Source organism: Odontomachus brunneus, unplaced genomic scaffold (assembly GCF_010583005.1).
Source record: "Odontomachus brunneus isolate Ranch 3 - 2012 unplaced genomic scaffold, Obru_v1 Obru_scaffold_025, whole genome shotgun sequence".
NCBI lineage: Eukaryota > Metazoa > Arthropoda > Insecta > Hymenoptera > Formicidae > Odontomachus > Odontomachus brunneus.
Genome location: NW_022639475.1, coordinates 15742 through 32762, shown reverse-complemented (window position 1 = coordinate 32762; position 17021 = coordinate 15742). Strand labels below are relative to the sequence as shown.

The window sequence follows — 17021 nt, the reverse complement described above, 5'->3', positions numbered from 1 at the left end:
CTCTCTCTCTCTCTCTCTCTCTCTCTCTCTCTCTCTCTCTCTCTCTCTCTTTCTCTTCTCGCGAAAAATCCCGCGTTCGGTTAATGGGTCCGAAGACCGGAATTGCTTAGCACTTAATCATCTCGCGCGCGCACGCTGAGGTCGACAAAGACCAATAGAACCGTCCTTATATAATTATCGCGGGCGATTGACGTCATTGATTCCGCCACGGTGCCTGGTGCTGCCTGCTTCTCGCGTGGTGGTGTATAACGAGGCGGGTTCGCCTTTTCTCTCTGCCCCTCTTCTCTCCCTCTCTTTCTCACTCTCTCACTCATACGTTCAGTCACTCACTCGCTCACTCTCTCTTCCTCTTCCCCGACTTGTTACCACGAAAATAATTGGCAGTGGCCTCGATGGGAGACCCCTCCCCCCACTGACAGCCTTCGTCACAGAGTCTGTCATCCGAATTTTTGTCTCGATCTCCTCTCATCGGAGACGAGTTCTCTGCGCCGTGCGTGTACGACTTGACCTCCCGATCGAGCAGACATTAGAACGGAATGAATGCCTGGTTGATGATTTCGATTGGCCGATAACAGATCGTCATTCGCGAAAGTGGTTTGCGAATGTCTTGGGTATGCGTTTTTAACATCAATTTTGTTTTAATAGAAAAATTAAGAAGAAAAGGGAAAGAAACAAGAGAAAAAAAGAGTTGCGACAAGCTTTGCTCGCTGTTACGCTATTCTCGCGAGCGCGCGCGTGAAAGTGTGAGCAGAAATAAAAGTGATGGAACCGTCTAGATAAAATTACGATAAAATATCACTATAAAGTACAAATCGCGTGCGAATTCCCCGGCCGTTTCTTGCTCAGGCCGCGGTAACTCTTGGAGCTAATCGCGCGGTGCTCGATAATGATACACCTTCGCGACATTTCGTTCGGAGAAATCCACGGCGATAGGTGGCCGCGACACATTGCACTGTGCGTAACGCCGCGCGGCGAGGCGCGATTCAGATTTAAGTACATCCTTCCCCACGACTTTCGAATACGTGCGAATACAATTTCCCTTCCGGCGAAACCTCCACGCTTCATGGAGATACGTAAAGCGTCATCGACAGGATTAGCTCCTTATCTCATTACACGGCGGCGGCGGCTGTTATCTAGTTATCGCGTGACACTTTCCCTACGATCTCGTACACGCTCTCGCAGAGCACGTGTGGAGGAAAAACGCGAACGCGACCATTCATCCACCTCCAGACCACCCTGCGTATAGCAGAGTAACCTCGCGCAAAGCCTCGGCTGCGACGCTCCCGGCCAAAGAGACGAGCGATTTCCCATTCTCCTCCTCTCATTCTTTTGCTCTCATCCCTCCGCGTCTCTAATAACATGTTTTTCTCCGTGAAAAATCATTCGTGACGGTTATCCTCGTCGACACCCCTTTGGGTTTGCGTCCAAGGCCCGAATCGTACCGCGGCAGGAGGTGGAAATGATGGAAGAGATAGAGAAGAAGAGGAAGAAGAGGGGGATAAGAGAGGAAGGAAGGTACACACACGACGGTGGTAGGCGTTTTGCATACGCGCGTTATTACTCGCGTACACGTATGCGTGCATATGCATATAGTAGATAGATGTGTAGTTAGGTAGGCAGGCAGGTAGGCAGGCAGGCAGGCAGGCAGGCAGGCAGGCAGGCAGGCAGGCAGGCAGGCAGGCAGGTAGGTAGGTAGGTAGGTAGGTAGGTAGGTAGGTGGTAGGTGGTAGGTGGTAGGTAGGTAGGTAGGTAGGTAGGTAGGTAGGTAGGTAGGTAGGTAGGTAGGTAGGAGGCAGGTAGGTCTCTGAACGTCAAAGAGATCGGTGAGGCCCTAAGAGGAGGGTGCCTCGTTGCCGTTTGATTTACAGTCCGCCTCGACCCCCCTTTTTCTTCTTTCTCTCTCTGCTCTCCTCCCTCTCTCTCTTTTTTTTTCTCGCGGCTCCCCTCGTTCCGCCGCCCTCTCAGTATTTTCGTCTCCGTCTCGTTCGCCCCCCTTCTCTCCCTCCGGCCAAACGGTATATAGCGTGTAGCACACGTATCACATGGCATATATTATGTGGTACATGGTATACCGGCGGCGGCGGCCGACCGCCTAATTAGAGGGCCCCTCCTCTCTCACCCTCTTGGCTCTCTTTGGCATTTTGATCTTTATTTCTCGTTTTTCTCGCTCTCTTTCTTACGCTTTGGGTCTCTCTCTCTCTCTCTCTCTCTCTCTCTTTCTCTCTCCCGTCTCCGAGTATACATGCGCGCAAAAAAAACCGCGATCCAGCCACAGGCCCGCTGGTGTGCGCGTGCGTCTCGCCGCGGCACGCGTGTGTGCGTCGGCAGAAAAACAGCGAGAAAGAGAGAGAAGGGAAGAACGGCTTCTTTCGCCAAATCCGTGCGCGCATCGGACTACAATAACGTCTCACGAAGCTCGTTCAATTGTGTAATTGAGAAAGTTTGTGCGGTTTTAATATAGAGATATCGGTGAAAATTGATTTCGCAATGCGATGCTCGGTCGCCAGTATGTGGGTTACAGCGCGAGCTATTGAGACACGCTGACCGCACGAATACTCTAAATTTTATTCGTACTTTATTTTCAATCACGCAAGCAACATGACTCTCCTTTTACTGCTTTTGATTTTATGACGCGCATTGCGCGTGGAACGGTTTACGATACCATTACGACCTTAGTTTTTCATAAAAGCAGTGATTTGTTCTGGTTAAATAAAAGAATTTAGATTCAACTAAGTATTTCCTTGCTACCTTTATCAAATAAATATTTACAAATTCTTAGATATTTTTCCTCTGTGTATACACGATAAAGAGACGAAAAGCGTAGCGAGTGCAACTGAAACGAGGGAGAAAAAGTTTGAAAGAGAGACAACCCTTTGAATACCCAAGGATATGGCAAATGAAAGTACCAATTTCCGGGCCTAATCCTGGACATTCTCGTTTAGGTCTTCAAGTGCGAACATTCAAGTTTTTTTATATGTACATACATGTTGCCAAAACGATAAGAATGTCCGCGGTTAAGGCAAAGCGCGTTGGCGCTTTTACCTCGCGCGGGTTAACGCTCGAGTTCGCTTAACGCGCGGCTCACCGTTGATCCGTATTCCGAGGGGCGTAAATTTCGTAGCTCGATATGACGCGTGCACTTCTCGAGAAATATCTCCGACGACTATCTCCGACCGGAATGATTCCGCGCGCCGGCTGTGCCGCCGTGCGCGCCAGTCATTACTGTCGGACGATGTACGAGCGCGCGGTCCACACCGTTGAACGGACACACACGGTGGTGGTGCGTACCGCTCTCGTACTCACGGTGTGACTGTGGTGTGTTGTCCGTGCCGTGTGTATGCGCGCCGTCGTTGTCCATACGTATCGCAAACGAGGCGGCCGCGCGTTCTCGCTCTTTCTCTCTTTTTCTCTCCTCTTTTTCTCTTTCTCTCGGGGGTCTTACAGCGGGGCCCCTTCTCGAGCTCGTCCGGCAACTCCTCACGATTGAGTCATCCGGCACGAGAAAAGGACCACCTGGCGAGGAGAGCCGATGCATCTAACGATACGCCGCGCGGGCTTCGGGGCCCTCGTGGCATCTCCCTGCTTCTCTCCCTCTCCTCTCTCCTCCCTTACCCCTTTCGACACGACCGACCAGCCGCTTCGCCATCTCCTCTCCCTCCCGCAGACCGGGCCCGTTCTCCACCCCTGAGACCCAATCTCGCTCTCTCTCTCTCCCTCCCCCTCTCTCTCTCTTTTTCTGTTCCTCTCGCTTGTCTCGCTCGCTTGCCCTCGAGCGTGCAGGACACACGCGGACGCTCCTCTTCGTCTTCTCCCGAGCCGCGCGTTTCGGTAATTGCACGCGTTTCGCCGCTTCTTATCCCTCTGTGAGCCGCGATGGCTCGGCCTTTTTGCGGAAAGGCCCCGCGGACTTCGGGCGGCGACTTTTTTAAAGAAGTCACCGCTCCTCCGACTCGTATGAAGCGCCGAAAGCCGCTCCCTACGTCGTTTCCCGCTTTATGTTTCTCTCCAGGTAATGACAGGCGCGCATGCACGCACGCACGCATACGTGCGCGCTTCGCTTTGAGGCCCCACCGATCTTCTTAATGTCACCGCGACGACGACGAGGCGGGCCCCGCGCGAGCAGCCGGGGTCGTTGACTCTGCCCGCGCGATCGGGGATCGAGATTAGATTCGGCGCGACTGTTCCGGATGTTTGGGACCGACGTGCGATACGACACAGAGGGGGGAGGAGACCGTCCGCCCTCCGTGAGTACGCGAGAAGACATTTTCGCGCTCCGTCGCATTCCGTCGCAGAGGAAGAGAGAGAGAGAGAAAGAGAGAGAGAGAGAGAGAGAGAGAGAGAGAGAGAGAGAGAGAGGGAGGGAGAGGGAGGGAGAGCCTCCTCTCGACGAGAACTCCATTTCCGTGCGAGTCCCTCGGAATTCGTCCGGGGCCCGTCCGCGGGGAAATTAGAGGCGTGTCGCTCGACGATCTCGTTAACGCGCGCCACTAATTGGAACGCCGTCGCGCAATAAAGAAACAACCGAAAATTATTCCCGCCCCGGACGAGGCGCACGAGCTGCGTCGAGGATAGATCGATTTCTCCGTTTGGAGGAGAGGGATGATCGCGCGAGCTCAGCAAAATTGAACAGAGGAAAGTGTCGTTCTACAGTTAAGAAAAGCGATTGGTTTACTTTGCTTCTTTCTTACTTTGCTTACCTTCAGTAAAGAATATTTTCTTGATAATAATAATCTGATAATACACTTATCGCAAATTTGAGAAAAATCCATTTACTCAAAAGGAATATTTATTCTCTTTCAGGAATATTATTGAAATTTCATCGAAAAGAAGTTATCTCTATATAGTGAGTGAACCGAGTTTTTCGATGTTTCCTGATTGGATACACAAATTCAAGGGTACTTTGATCGGAAATATTCGATTGTAAATTTTTTATTGAATAATTTCTCTCCGTATATTTTAGGTAAATTTTTTATACTTACGATGATATTCGGGTACACAGTCATTTTTATTCGTGAGGCAAGAAAATATTACTTTGTCTAAATTCGCGCGACGAAATTTCCACTTAGAGATCATTCGCGAGATTTGCGCGCGAGGATTATTATCGTGTGTATCTCGTGTCGCCTTGTTGATCGCCTCGGGACGTAGCTGTTTATGCAAACGCGACAATCGACGTTTCAGCGACGTCGAGGCCTCGTTCGTGCCCGCTGCGAATTCTCACGCGGCTCGATATTGCGAATCTCCACGCGCGAGAATCGCCGCACAATCTCACAAATACACGACTCGATACGCCGCTTGTTGCGGCGAACGACTCGCGAAATCCTGCAATATACCTCATCCTGGTCATGCAACCTTCTCGATATTCGCGCACCCACATCACCACGTCCTCCTTCGCGCCTCCTGACAGCGGTTGTAAGCTGCGCTTGAACGTCGTACGGTCTCGTAACCGCGAAGTTTCCGGTGGATTAGAAGCCGTGGTATCCCAAAATTGGAGATCAAAGCCGAGAGTCGGGGATCGTTGTCGCCGATAATTTTGCAATGTTTACTTCAGGGATCCATCGCGCAAACGATCTTCACGTTCACTCGCAAATAATCGTAACGCGACGCTTGAGCACGACGAAGTCGCCTCAGGCAGAAATTTCTAAATTTAATCTCACTCTTCAACGTCGATAACAAATTGACAGCTCGTTTGAATCGAACGGCGAGTGAAGGCACGATGCCAGGTACTGATAAATATCGATACCTTGAAAAATATTGGTTGGTCTTGGTCAGAAGAGGCAACTGTCACTTCTAACATTCGCGTCCACCTCAATCCTGATTTACATCTCCCTCTCTTTCTCTCTCTTTGTCATACAGTCGCCAGTATTTTTCACAAAAATTCCTGCTTTACGGTTCATGGGAAGCACGAGCGCTGCGGGACACCCTGTATACCGTGCGCGAACGAGCCGCCGCGGGGCAGTATCGAAGAGAGCGTGTGGCTTTTTGCCAAAGAAGCCTCGCAGATTGCACACCTGTGCGTGGCCGAGTCGAGGAGAGACCTCACCTATCGAGCAACTGGTCTCCATTGACTTTTTCTTCCTTCGCGCACCCCCCGCGCACGCCTCGGCACGCTTTCGCGCTCTCTCTCTCCCCCTCTTTCTCTCTCTCTCTCTTTCTTTCTCTCCCTCTCCTCCCCTTTCCGCGCTTGTCCGCCACATCGTACCACCCTTCGCGTATTCCACCTTCCTTTATGTAGCGTACGCGTAAGGTGCTTGTCTCTTATGCGTGTCGAGTCGAAACTTGCGCTCCTAGAAGTTGCAGCCTCTGCAAGTTACGAATATTTCCAGTTGCTCGATCTATTCACGATATCGACGATTGAGCATCGTCTGCTCTTTGAGTCTTAATCGAGCTGTTTCTTTTATATCTATCACTCGGAAGCAATGTGTACAGATTCGGGATTTTTATAATAAAAATGTGTGGAATTTTGCGTAATCTTTTGCGTTAACCAGAAATCTTGTTGAAAATTTGAACAGCTTCTGTTTCGTTTAGTTTCGTTTTGGGTTCGTTCATATTTCTAGAAATTGGTTAATCCAATCAAAGAGGAGTGAGAGAAAACGACAGTCTACCACGAGCTCTACGAGAGATTAGAAGTGAAGTTTCCGCTAAAAGTCCGCATCCCCGCAAAGAGAACGACTCCTCGAGCGTGTCGGTCGCGGGAGGCGCTGCCTCGCTTTATTAACCGATGACCGATTCCAACCTGTAAATTACGACGAGCTACGGGGAATCGTTGCGACGCGTTATCGTCCGGCGATACCTTCATAACCGCGGCCGTACGCGCGCTACATCGCCGGTTAAAAAGCGCCATTACTTACACGTCGGGACACGACGGACCCTTACGGAACGGCCGGCAGGTTCTCGCGCCGTCCGCCGGTGCAAAATATAATGTAATCTGCCTGTAAGTAAGTCGAATGTTTCGCCTCGTGAGATCATGCCCGCCCGGGACCCGTGCGTTTACCGTTTTTTTCTTTTTTCTTCTCTCTCTCTCTCTCTCTCTCTCTTTCTTTCTCTCTCTTCTTCTCTTCTCTTTTTACATAAGCCGGCTCAATTACGGCTCGGTCGTGTCAGAGGCGAGCGACGCCTCGCCTCGCCCCTCGCCTCGCGGCGCGCATATATCGGTGTACTTTATGCCTCTGTGTGGTCCGGTTGTCAATGCATCGCGAAATTTAAGATAAGATCACGCGGGCTTAAACCCGGCCGACACGGCCGGGCGCCCGGCCGCGCCATTACCGGAATCGGGGCCAAGCCGAAAGTTAAGTCCCTCGTGTTCCCGAACTTTAAAATGTACCGGTGCAACTGGCTCTAATTTATGGCGCCTTTACGCGTCCCGCGTTTCGGTCCTCCCAGATTTTCTCACACGTGTAAATCCCGGTTGGTTTCCCAGCGGAGGCAAAGCGAGAGAGAGAAAGAGAGAGGAGTCGCGATGAGGATAAAGTCGGGGGAGACTTATGAACGCGCCGAACCTGCACGACCACCGCGTCTTTTTCGCTCTCTCCTCTTCGAGACGAAAGAAACGCGATGGAGAATACGTGTTTACTCGAACAAATCCCACTTGACACTTAATTGACGGGTGTTCGTACGCTGCCACTTTGACCCACGGCGGGCAGCCAAAGGCGCGCACGAATCGAAGCGCGTTCATTGAATTATTTCATCAAATGTAAAATTATGCGCTCTCCTTCTCTCTCTCCGGAATAGATCTCTCTTATGAGTACGAAGCAACGCTCTATATAATAGAGCAATTTGTTTTATATTTCAGAAAGTATCAATTTGTTTATGTATTTTGCGGGACGCGATAACTGCATGTCCTGTCGTTTAACTATAACTCAAGCAAGACATTATTTTACGCGTCCTATCGATTATATAAGTATTGAATTGACGATACGAGCGTGTCACATCAGTCAGTTGGATTAATTTTAACCGTGTCGATTCGATCCATTGATTTTGCGCGGGCCATTCTGATACGCACTATATTCCATTGCAAAGATACGGCTGAACGGCGACGAATCTGCCTCTCGACAGATTTAATTTGAAACGCTAAACACAATCTAAGACGCGCGATGTGGAGGGGCGTAATTCTTGGACGGAAAATCAGTCGGTGTACCACGAAGAACGATTGCTCTTACATTGTGTCACGACATATGATACAAATCAGCTCACATGTATCTAATTTAAAAATTTAACTTGTCGAGTATTCAAAAGAATTGATCGTGTTGACGATACTCTGAAGTTACTATCTGTGGGAGACCACACGGAGATAGTAGTTGCGGCGCAATTGGATCTATTACATGCCCAATGATCTTAGTTAGAAAGTCATTTCTATTACGCGAAGGCTGCTGGGAGGGATGAGTAGCGGATTCCCAAATCCAACAAAATCAATTGAGTCGCAATTAAGAGGATCTAGTGGGGAGGAGAGAATTAAGCAAGGAGAACGGTCCTCGGACCTCTCTTTGAGACAAAGCCGCCGATCGCAGTTCACACCGACCATTCTAAGAAAGTCGATCTCCGAAGAGAAACGAGACAGATCTTGGAACGTGTCCAGTCTGTCGCGGGTGCTCGCCTTTGGGAATCCTTACAGAGAGACGGAGAGAGAGAGAGAGAGAGAGAGAAGAGAAGAGAAAAGAAGAGAGAAAGAATGAGGGGAGGAGGGGGGTGTCTTAACGATCTCGGGATCCGCGGGCGACTTTGGGGGCAAATTATCGGCCTGCGGCCAATTACCAGGTGGAGGCGCCGATATATAGAGAAGAGCGGTTGCGAGAGAGTTCCGAGAATCGTCCGCGGCTAAAAATAAGATCCCACCCGGGAGCGGTGATTATGTTCCGAAAAAAGAAGAACCGGGCGAAACGCTCTCCTCGTGTGCAGGTGGCGGTGGGATGAGCGAGGATGGGATGATGATACGGACGAAGAGAGAGATAAAGAGCGAGAGAGAAAGAGACAGAGACAGAGAGTGAGAGAGAGAGAGAAGAGAGGGTGGTGGAAGGAAAGAGAGGGCGAGAAGAAAGAGAGCGAGAAAGGAAGGCCCCCTCGTGGTGGATCGTGCACTGGGGCCCCCGTTAATGAAGTTGTCGGTTGAGGACGTTTACAGGTGGGGCCTACCTGCGTGTGGTCCATTCACAGCGACTGCTGCAGGACTGGTTAAGAGTTGCTTTACATCTCTACCCGTGTGCAGGTCGGGCCGGTCGTAGCAGAAAGCCGGAGGAAGAGCGGGAGGTGGAGGGGGAGAGAGGGGGGGAAAGAGACAGAGAAAAGGAGAGAGGGAGGGAGGGAGAGAAAGGGAGAAGGTGATAGGGTATATTGGTATATCCAAACGTATGCCCGTCGTTACGTATACAACGAGCGATCTCGCGCTCTCTCGCGGTCCCGCTGACGACTTGCGCGAAGTCAGGTTCCCGGTTTCTCTCGGCCGAGTCGTATTTTTTAAAAGTCGCTTCCCCCCCTCGGACCGTTCCGACCTCGTCGCTCGAGCGCGTGGAAACGGTCTAATTGGGAGAAATAGAATTGACATAAGTAAAAGATAATAAAAGGAAACACGCCCTTTTTTTAATGAGAGGAGTGTCGGCGATTTTCGTCACGTTTATAAAATAGCGTACAGAAGTACAAGTAAATTAATGGATATTTAGTAAGAGCACAGATCCGTCATCCCCGTATAAAAGACCATGTACATTTTTAATACCATTTTTGTACACGGAACAAACAAACGACTACAAAGATACCAATAAAATAATGGAATTGACAACACGTGGAGGTGGTTCTCCTCAATTTTGAGCTTCGGAAATATGGAGCAACTGAAAATAAGAGACACGTGTTTATTTTGCCTGTGCACATTTAAGGGTTGTAACAATAACCCCCTCTCCCCCGGAGAAAATTCAGTAAAGTTAATTGAAATCAATTAAGAATAGATTCATTATTATGTAAAAAAGAACCGAATATTTGGAAAGACGAAATTAATGATTTAGCTAATCTAGTGTGAGAATTTTCCCATAAACGAGGAAACTCGGGGTAAACTCGGGAAATCCCAAGGTGAACGTCACAAAGGACGATGCTCGATCCGCGATTCATTAGCTGTCAATGTTCTGAACTTCCTCAGAACATGGCAAGAGCCTGATTTGGAATTAACTTAGAGTTCCTAGAAGATAATGACTATTTTTCGCGAGTTTTTTTCATATAAATATACGATATAAAATGGTGAAAAAATTACTTGGAACATTTCACTTGATACTCGCACTTCGCCAACTCTCTTAAAGTGAATCAATCATTGATATCAGTTATAAGTATAGCACTTTCAGTGCCATTTTTGGCACTTTCAGCCATTTTTGGGGATGACGTGAGTGAGAGTGAGAGAGCAATTCTAAAACTGAAACGACGAAATACGCTGCAGGTTCTCTCTCACTCGCTTCTACAAATTGCGGAAAATGTCCCAACTCCGACTCGAGTCATCTCCATCGCATAAATATCGCTTTGGCGGGCAAATGACTCTATCCTCTAACGAATCCTAGAACGATCGACCGACAGTCTTAAGAGACGAAATTTCCTATTGGATGAGAAAGGAGAGAATTACGGTCTAATTCTTTTTCCTTTTCTTTTTTCAGATGATTCATCGCCAACAAAGCTCTCAGTCGTCGTCGTCGTCGTCCAACGAGTTCGCCATGTACCCGTCGGCCGCGTATCACTCTTCGCACTCGACGCTACCGTCGTCGACGTCGTTGTCGCCGCTATCGTCGGCGACGTCGTCGTCACCGTCAACGGCGTCGTCCTCGTCGTCGAGATCGTTGTCGGCGTCGTCTACTCCGATTCTGCTGTCTGTCTTCACGTGGTCGCTGACGTTCCTGCTAATATCGTCCTGCATCAACCTGACGGACGCACGCACCCTCAACGGCCATCCCCTGAGCAAAAGATCCTTCTTCGACATCCAATGCAAGGGCGTGTACGACAAGAGCATCTTCGCCCGTTTGGACCGCATTTGCGAAGACTGCTACAACCTCTTCCGAGAGCCGCAGTTGCACATGCTTTGCAAGTAATTATCAACGATGACTCGAGTAGCGATGATACGTTCGGTGTTGCGCGCGCGGACTCGTTTACTTTCGCAGAAAAAGAGTCGGAGTTTGTGCGCGCGCGGTGCCGTTTTTCCGAACCGCTTCGTATATTCAGCATAGATCGAGTCGGGAGGACGAGACACTCGTCGTCGCTCATAATTGTTCCTTTCCGTGATAACGCACGAACGTTCGCGTTCATTTGAAATGACGTAACCGGATGTCGTCCAGTTGAATTAGTAATTTTCACGATGTACCTCAAAACTCATTAAAACGAATAAGACCGGACACGAGTGAACGATCGTTTCCAGCAAGAATCGGGTGATTGATAATGACTCGTCATTATACTTATCCGGCCCGTATACTGAGATCTAAAAATACAACCATATTTATTCGGTTCTAATATCTTCGTTTAATCTCCATTACTTTCACTGATCTTACAAAAAGAAGGGAAGAATTAATTTAGCTATCCCAGAACGCGACACTTCGCTCCGAGATACCTTTTCAAGCTTCATCCGCCGGGAGTTAGAAGGCGCGAAGGCAAAAGAGAGCGGTTGCGTGGAGAGAAAAGTCGCAAACGACTTCCGCCGTGTGATTTTTACCTTCAAAAATGTCGACGGCGCCGACAGTGGTGGCTGGCGGCGGCGGCAGTCTGCTGAACAACGGCCAAGGTGGACGGACGCGCGGATATACCTTTGTACGCGCACACGTGCTCCGATCTCTCGGTGCTGCCACCGCCGCATACACGCGAATATCCCGTGCGCTCGCGCGTTCTCCGCACGTCGGCACGTGTATCGAAATGGAATGAGATTTCTCTTCTATTTATAGCTCGCGCGAGCGAATGCCAACGCACATCCGCCGCTACCTGCCGTTTGTGCCGTGCCGCGTTAAGCCGCTTAACGGCCGTCTCGAAAGAGCCATTGTATTGGCAAACGGGTTCAACGCGAAAAAGGGAGAGAGAGAAGGATTGACGTCTAGCTCGAGAGCACGCCTGCCGTGTGCGCGCCTTAAATTTCGAAAAAATTCACCTGCGCCCTTATGTGGAGAATTCGCGACGTGGTGGAGGGTGGATGCCTCGGCGAATCGTTAGAAGTGGAGTATTTGAGAAATTTATCAAACATATACTTTTCCCTAAATACCCTGAGAGAAAAAAGTATCTAAAAAATGAGAAAATTATTTATTCGGTGGGTACTAGTGATATATTTACTTAAATTTATATTCTTTGATTTAAATAGAAGAAACAGTTGCCTTTATGAAAAAAATGTGCATCTTCTTCTTTGAAAAGTATCTTATATTAGTACAATCAAATATGTTATTAGCACCCGTCGAATAAATATTTTTTTATTTGTTAGATATTTTTCTCTCGATGTAGAAATACTAAGAAGTCGCGCATCCATGTTTGCTGACAATTTTGAACAAATGTACAATAATTTCGGTCATAATTCTGTATGGTCCAAGATGACGAGAATTTTGTAGTCATTTTTACAGTAACATTTTCCCCGTGTACGACATCACGTTGAATTGGTAGCGACGACTTTTTAATTGTTTTCAAAAGAAGGAGATACGATTGTGCCGTTTGATTTAATATAGAAACGGATATGAGTGTAAATGGCGATTGATCGACGCGTCCACCCTATCCGCGAAGGAATTTACTGAATCATAAACGCAGTCTAATCATAGTGTGCGATTGTAGGAAGTAGAATTGTTACGTGACGAGAGTGTTTGCGATCATTTTTGACGCATTCTTCGGGATTTCCAGGGCTCACGAGCCGCCGGCGAGGTCAATGGCGTTGACTCACGATTCACCATATTCTTTTCCAAATGTTTGCAGGAAGAATTGTTTCACGACGGACTACTTTAAAGGATGCCTAGATGTGCTGCTGCTATCGGACGAGGTGGAGAAAATCCAAATGTGGATCAAACAACTCCACGGAGCCGATCCTGGGGTTTAGGTAGCTTGTTTGTTTTTAGTTTATGATTTCTCCTTATGCGCCTTCCTTTTCTTTTCTCCGCTTTTCGTGTATAACGAACTAACCGTGCCCGCTTGCCCTCCGTTATCCTTCCTCGTCTATTCTCTCCTTGTCCCGACACGTTTGAGAATACGCGAATGTTTGGAAATCACGTAGACGTCCGCGAAAAGATAGTATTTATCAAAGAGAAGTGACTTTCGGGAGAATTTTGAATAACAGAATTTTAATTACGCGAGACACGTGCGTAAAGATTATGTGTACTACGGCGGTGCTTTCAGTCAAAAGTTTTGGATCGATAATAAGCGATAAGAGATCGGTAAGAGCGCGACGGTCCGATTTCGACATGACAGAAAGAACGCAAGGGAAACGCCAATACCTCACTTGCCGATTTCAAGTGTATAAACGCACCAAATTTGACCGCATTATCGGCTGCAATTCGCGAGTAAGTTTGAACTTGTCCGAAAATCGGCTTCACGAGTTGACGCGCGGACTTCCGCTTTGTACCTTGTCTTGATTTTGCCATCACTTTAAATTACGTTTACGTTGCATTTGGATGCCACCACTTGGACGAATATAACCGCGTGTATTATAGATCTCCTCACATCGGCATAATGAGTACGAGAGATTAGGTAATTCTGCGCATGCTTATACCAACGAGTGATGCTGCAACAGAAAGCAAACAGATTGCAAGGAGCGTTCGATGGAGCGCGAATTGGAATTTGTCGCGGTTGAAGAGACGAGCGAAGAGCTCGTCGATTTCAGCGAGTGCGGGCACACAATTGCGCGAGACGCGTATCTTGAGAAGAATCACGTACGAACGTTCACAAACGTATGATTATCGCTCGCATTTGACTTGAGAAAAGTGCAGCATTGCTCTGACGACGTGACACACGCATCATCTCGTACATACATCTGGCACATCCGATACCTCAAAATTCGTACTCGCGTGTACCTAATCCCTCGTGTTTACGGCTGTTTTTTCCGCCTATTTTTCGACACACTCTATACGAGTGTTTTTGAGGCGAGTGTTTTTGCCCGACATTTTTTGCAGCGCTGTTTTCTACAGAATGGCGAACGGTGAAAGAGGGCGCAGAACGACGCAGGGCTATGTCTTTTTTAGGTGGCGGCGCCTGCGATTTTGGGATTTTTGATATTTTTGCAATTTCTCGTATTTTTGAGCGGTTTTCCAAGTAAACAAAATGTTTCACGCACTCTGCATATGCTAGTCTATGAATTTTTGCCAATGCGATGTAGAGTGCGATAGAGTCGGTACCTTTCCACACGTATTCTCATCTAACGTACTAACAATTGCTGATCATTCACAGATCTGTTCGTCCCTCGCCAAAATTTACCTACATATCGATACGGAGCACAATATCGTACATATGTATATAATTATCAAATGTTTGAACATCTGATCTATACGAGAGATAAAATTGTCAAATTTTGTCAAGTCTTTGATTCTAAAGCTCTTGAAATTTTTGAAAATGAAATTTTTGAATAGCAACGACGCGTAATCGAGCTGTATCTAAATTCACTATCCAGCTTAATACAGTTCACTTGTCATAAATCCACATTAAAAGAATAGTCTATTCGGCGTAATTGTCCATTGCTCAAGATTAGTAAGACGTTGTTTTCCACTACGTTCCTCCACTTGCAAATTACAACTGACAAGCGCGTGTAAGAACGACTCCGCTGGTGCTTGTCGACTCGCGAGAAATCGGAACTCGATCTCACGCGGTTGTAAACCTATCGGAATAATGCCGACGAGCAGGTCTCGTGAATACACATAAAATCACCGACACCGAGTGTCAGTGGCCACTACTAACTACTGTTGCTGCGTAGTAACCGTCTAACCGATCGATCTTTCTGTTCTCGATCTGTTGCCGCACCACAGGCAAGACTGCTTCAGCACAGCATACTTTACGAGCTGCATGCAAGTGCTGCTGCTTGAGGACGAGAAGGACAGACTCCAGGAGATGGTCGAGTACCTAGGTCGCAAGTAAACGGAATACAAGTCGGAGCAACGACGCGCCGCACCACGAAGGGATGAGAGAAAGAGAGAGAGAGAGAGAGAGAGAAACCACGCACACCCGTAAATAAATACCTACACACACGCACACATATACGCACGTACACAACACACATGCACACGGTGCACACTGCACGGACATATGCGAAGAGGTCGACGAAGAACGCTTGGTCTCCTTGTCTTCGAGGAGGAGCGACAAGTGACGAGATTCCGAAGAGCTCCAGCTGCAAAAGTCATGGACGCGGAGTGATCACCGACGCGAAGCCGCCGTCTCGATACGACGATCAGCCGGCGTGATAGTGACGCAAGGTGTCAGCTGCAACGTTCATCGCGTGGTCGAGGATAGGCCGATGAAGAAGACCGAAGAGGAACGCGCATACACCGGTCGCGTTCGCGAAACGTACGGTTGTCCGTCGCGTGGTCCGAGCGTCGCTTAGCTTACTCTAGGGTGTATTATCGTGGACGTCTCGGTATTACCACCGACAGGTATCGGCGGCGCGATGAGAGAGTATGAATGGAGGACGACGGAATGTTTGAGGCAAAGATACAGAAGGAAAGCAAGAGAGATAAAGAAAGAGAGAGAGAGAGAGAGAGGCGCCAGTCTTTCGCGGTGAGTCGCGTCGTTATCTGACACGCACGGTGAAGAACGAAGCGCAAAACAATAGCACACTAAATAACGAGACACGAGACACAAGCAAAACGATGCGGATCGAGCCATACACACGAACGCGTATACACAGCAAAAATCCATACGAATTCTAGTCGATAAAATATCCGCGCTCTTGCGCGCTACGCCACGTTTTTATTCGATTAATCATTATTATAATTATTATAATTATTATAATTATTATAATTATTAACGTTAATCGTCGTCACTCATTATTATGTAATAGTAATGGTAATCTATATTATTATTATTAATATTATTCGATTACTATATATATATATGTGTATATATATAATATATACATGTATGTATGTAATGGCACGGTTATTTTTTATTATTATTATCGCTGTTCTCATCTGTTCTCATCTGTTTATTATTTAGTTGATGATTGAACCCTCGGTCGTTTATCGTATCCGAATAATTGCGCGCGATAGACGAGTGAGGCCACACTGATAGTCTGCGAAATTGTGCAAAACCTTCACTATACTACGTCACGTAACGTCGCGAGGAAAGTAATTGCGAAGTAACGGACGCGTACTCGTGAATCCTGACGAATATTCGAGAGACGAGATCTCCCTTTTCTTTCGGCTAAATGCTTCTTCTCTCGAGCGAGCGTCATCGGAGATATCAGATCAAAAATCCATCGGTCACTCGAGAATCCCGACCGCATTATATATATATATATATATATATATATATGTATATATATATATATATATATATATAATTATTATTAATATTATTATTCTCATAGCAGAATTATTGTTGTTATCATTGCGACATATGGCGACGCCTCCGCCCGGGTGATCGCACCGCACGCTGGAAGAGACACGCTGGCAATGCGAGCGATACACACGACGTTCAATTGTGAGAATCGAATATATTAGTAATGCCGGCACGCGTGAGCATTCTCGAAAGCGAAGTCGTCGAGGAGTAAGAGAGAGAAAGAGAGAGAGAGAGAGAGGGGTAGAGAAATAAGAAAAAAAAACGAAGGAACGAGACCTTCTTGTAATTTATTTGCCGGACACACGGGCAACGTCCGTGAGCTTTTCACACGTGTGTATTTTTCTTCGTGCAGTCGGCGTCTCGCTCGAACGGAGTCGGTCGTGCATATAAAGACGCGTAGTATTTATTTATTTTTTCACGTTCTTAAGTTATAAGCAACATATAGCGAAGCAAAGTATTAGCGCGCGTACCTAACCGAGAGAGAGAGAGGGGAAGAGCGAAAGCAAGAGAGAGAGAGAGAGAGAGAGAGAGAGAGAGAGAGAGAGAGAGAGAGAGAGAGAGAGAGA

The 17021-nt window shown here is 47.8% G+C and overlaps 2 protein-coding genes across 6 annotated transcripts in view; one reads left to right on the top strand and one right to left on the bottom strand.

Moving 5' to 3' along the window:
- Positions 1–17015, top strand: part of LOC116842473 (ion transport peptide-like) — a 65787-nt gene extending 48772 nt beyond the window's left edge. For 3 of the 5 annotated variants that reach the window (XR_004377727.1, XR_004377729.1, XR_004377728.1), the window contains exons 2-4: positions 10620–11044; positions 12892–13659; positions 14928–17015. Coding sequence is in view for 2 of the 5 variants with exons in the window: in XM_032811743.1 (XP_032667634.1) it covers positions 10620–11044; positions 12892–13012 (546 nt within the window). In the remaining 3 variants the exon portion in view is untranslated. The remainder of the gene's footprint in view (positions 1–10619; positions 11045–12891; positions 13660–14927) is intronic. The other 2 variants (XM_032811743.1, XM_032811744.1) reach the window with 2 other exon arrangements.
- The window catches only part of LOC116842469 (peroxisomal leader peptide-processing protease), a 102705-nt gene that overhangs the window by 82125 nt on the left and 3559 nt on the right, over positions 1–17021 (bottom strand). The gene's annotated exons all lie outside the window — the stretch shown is intronic.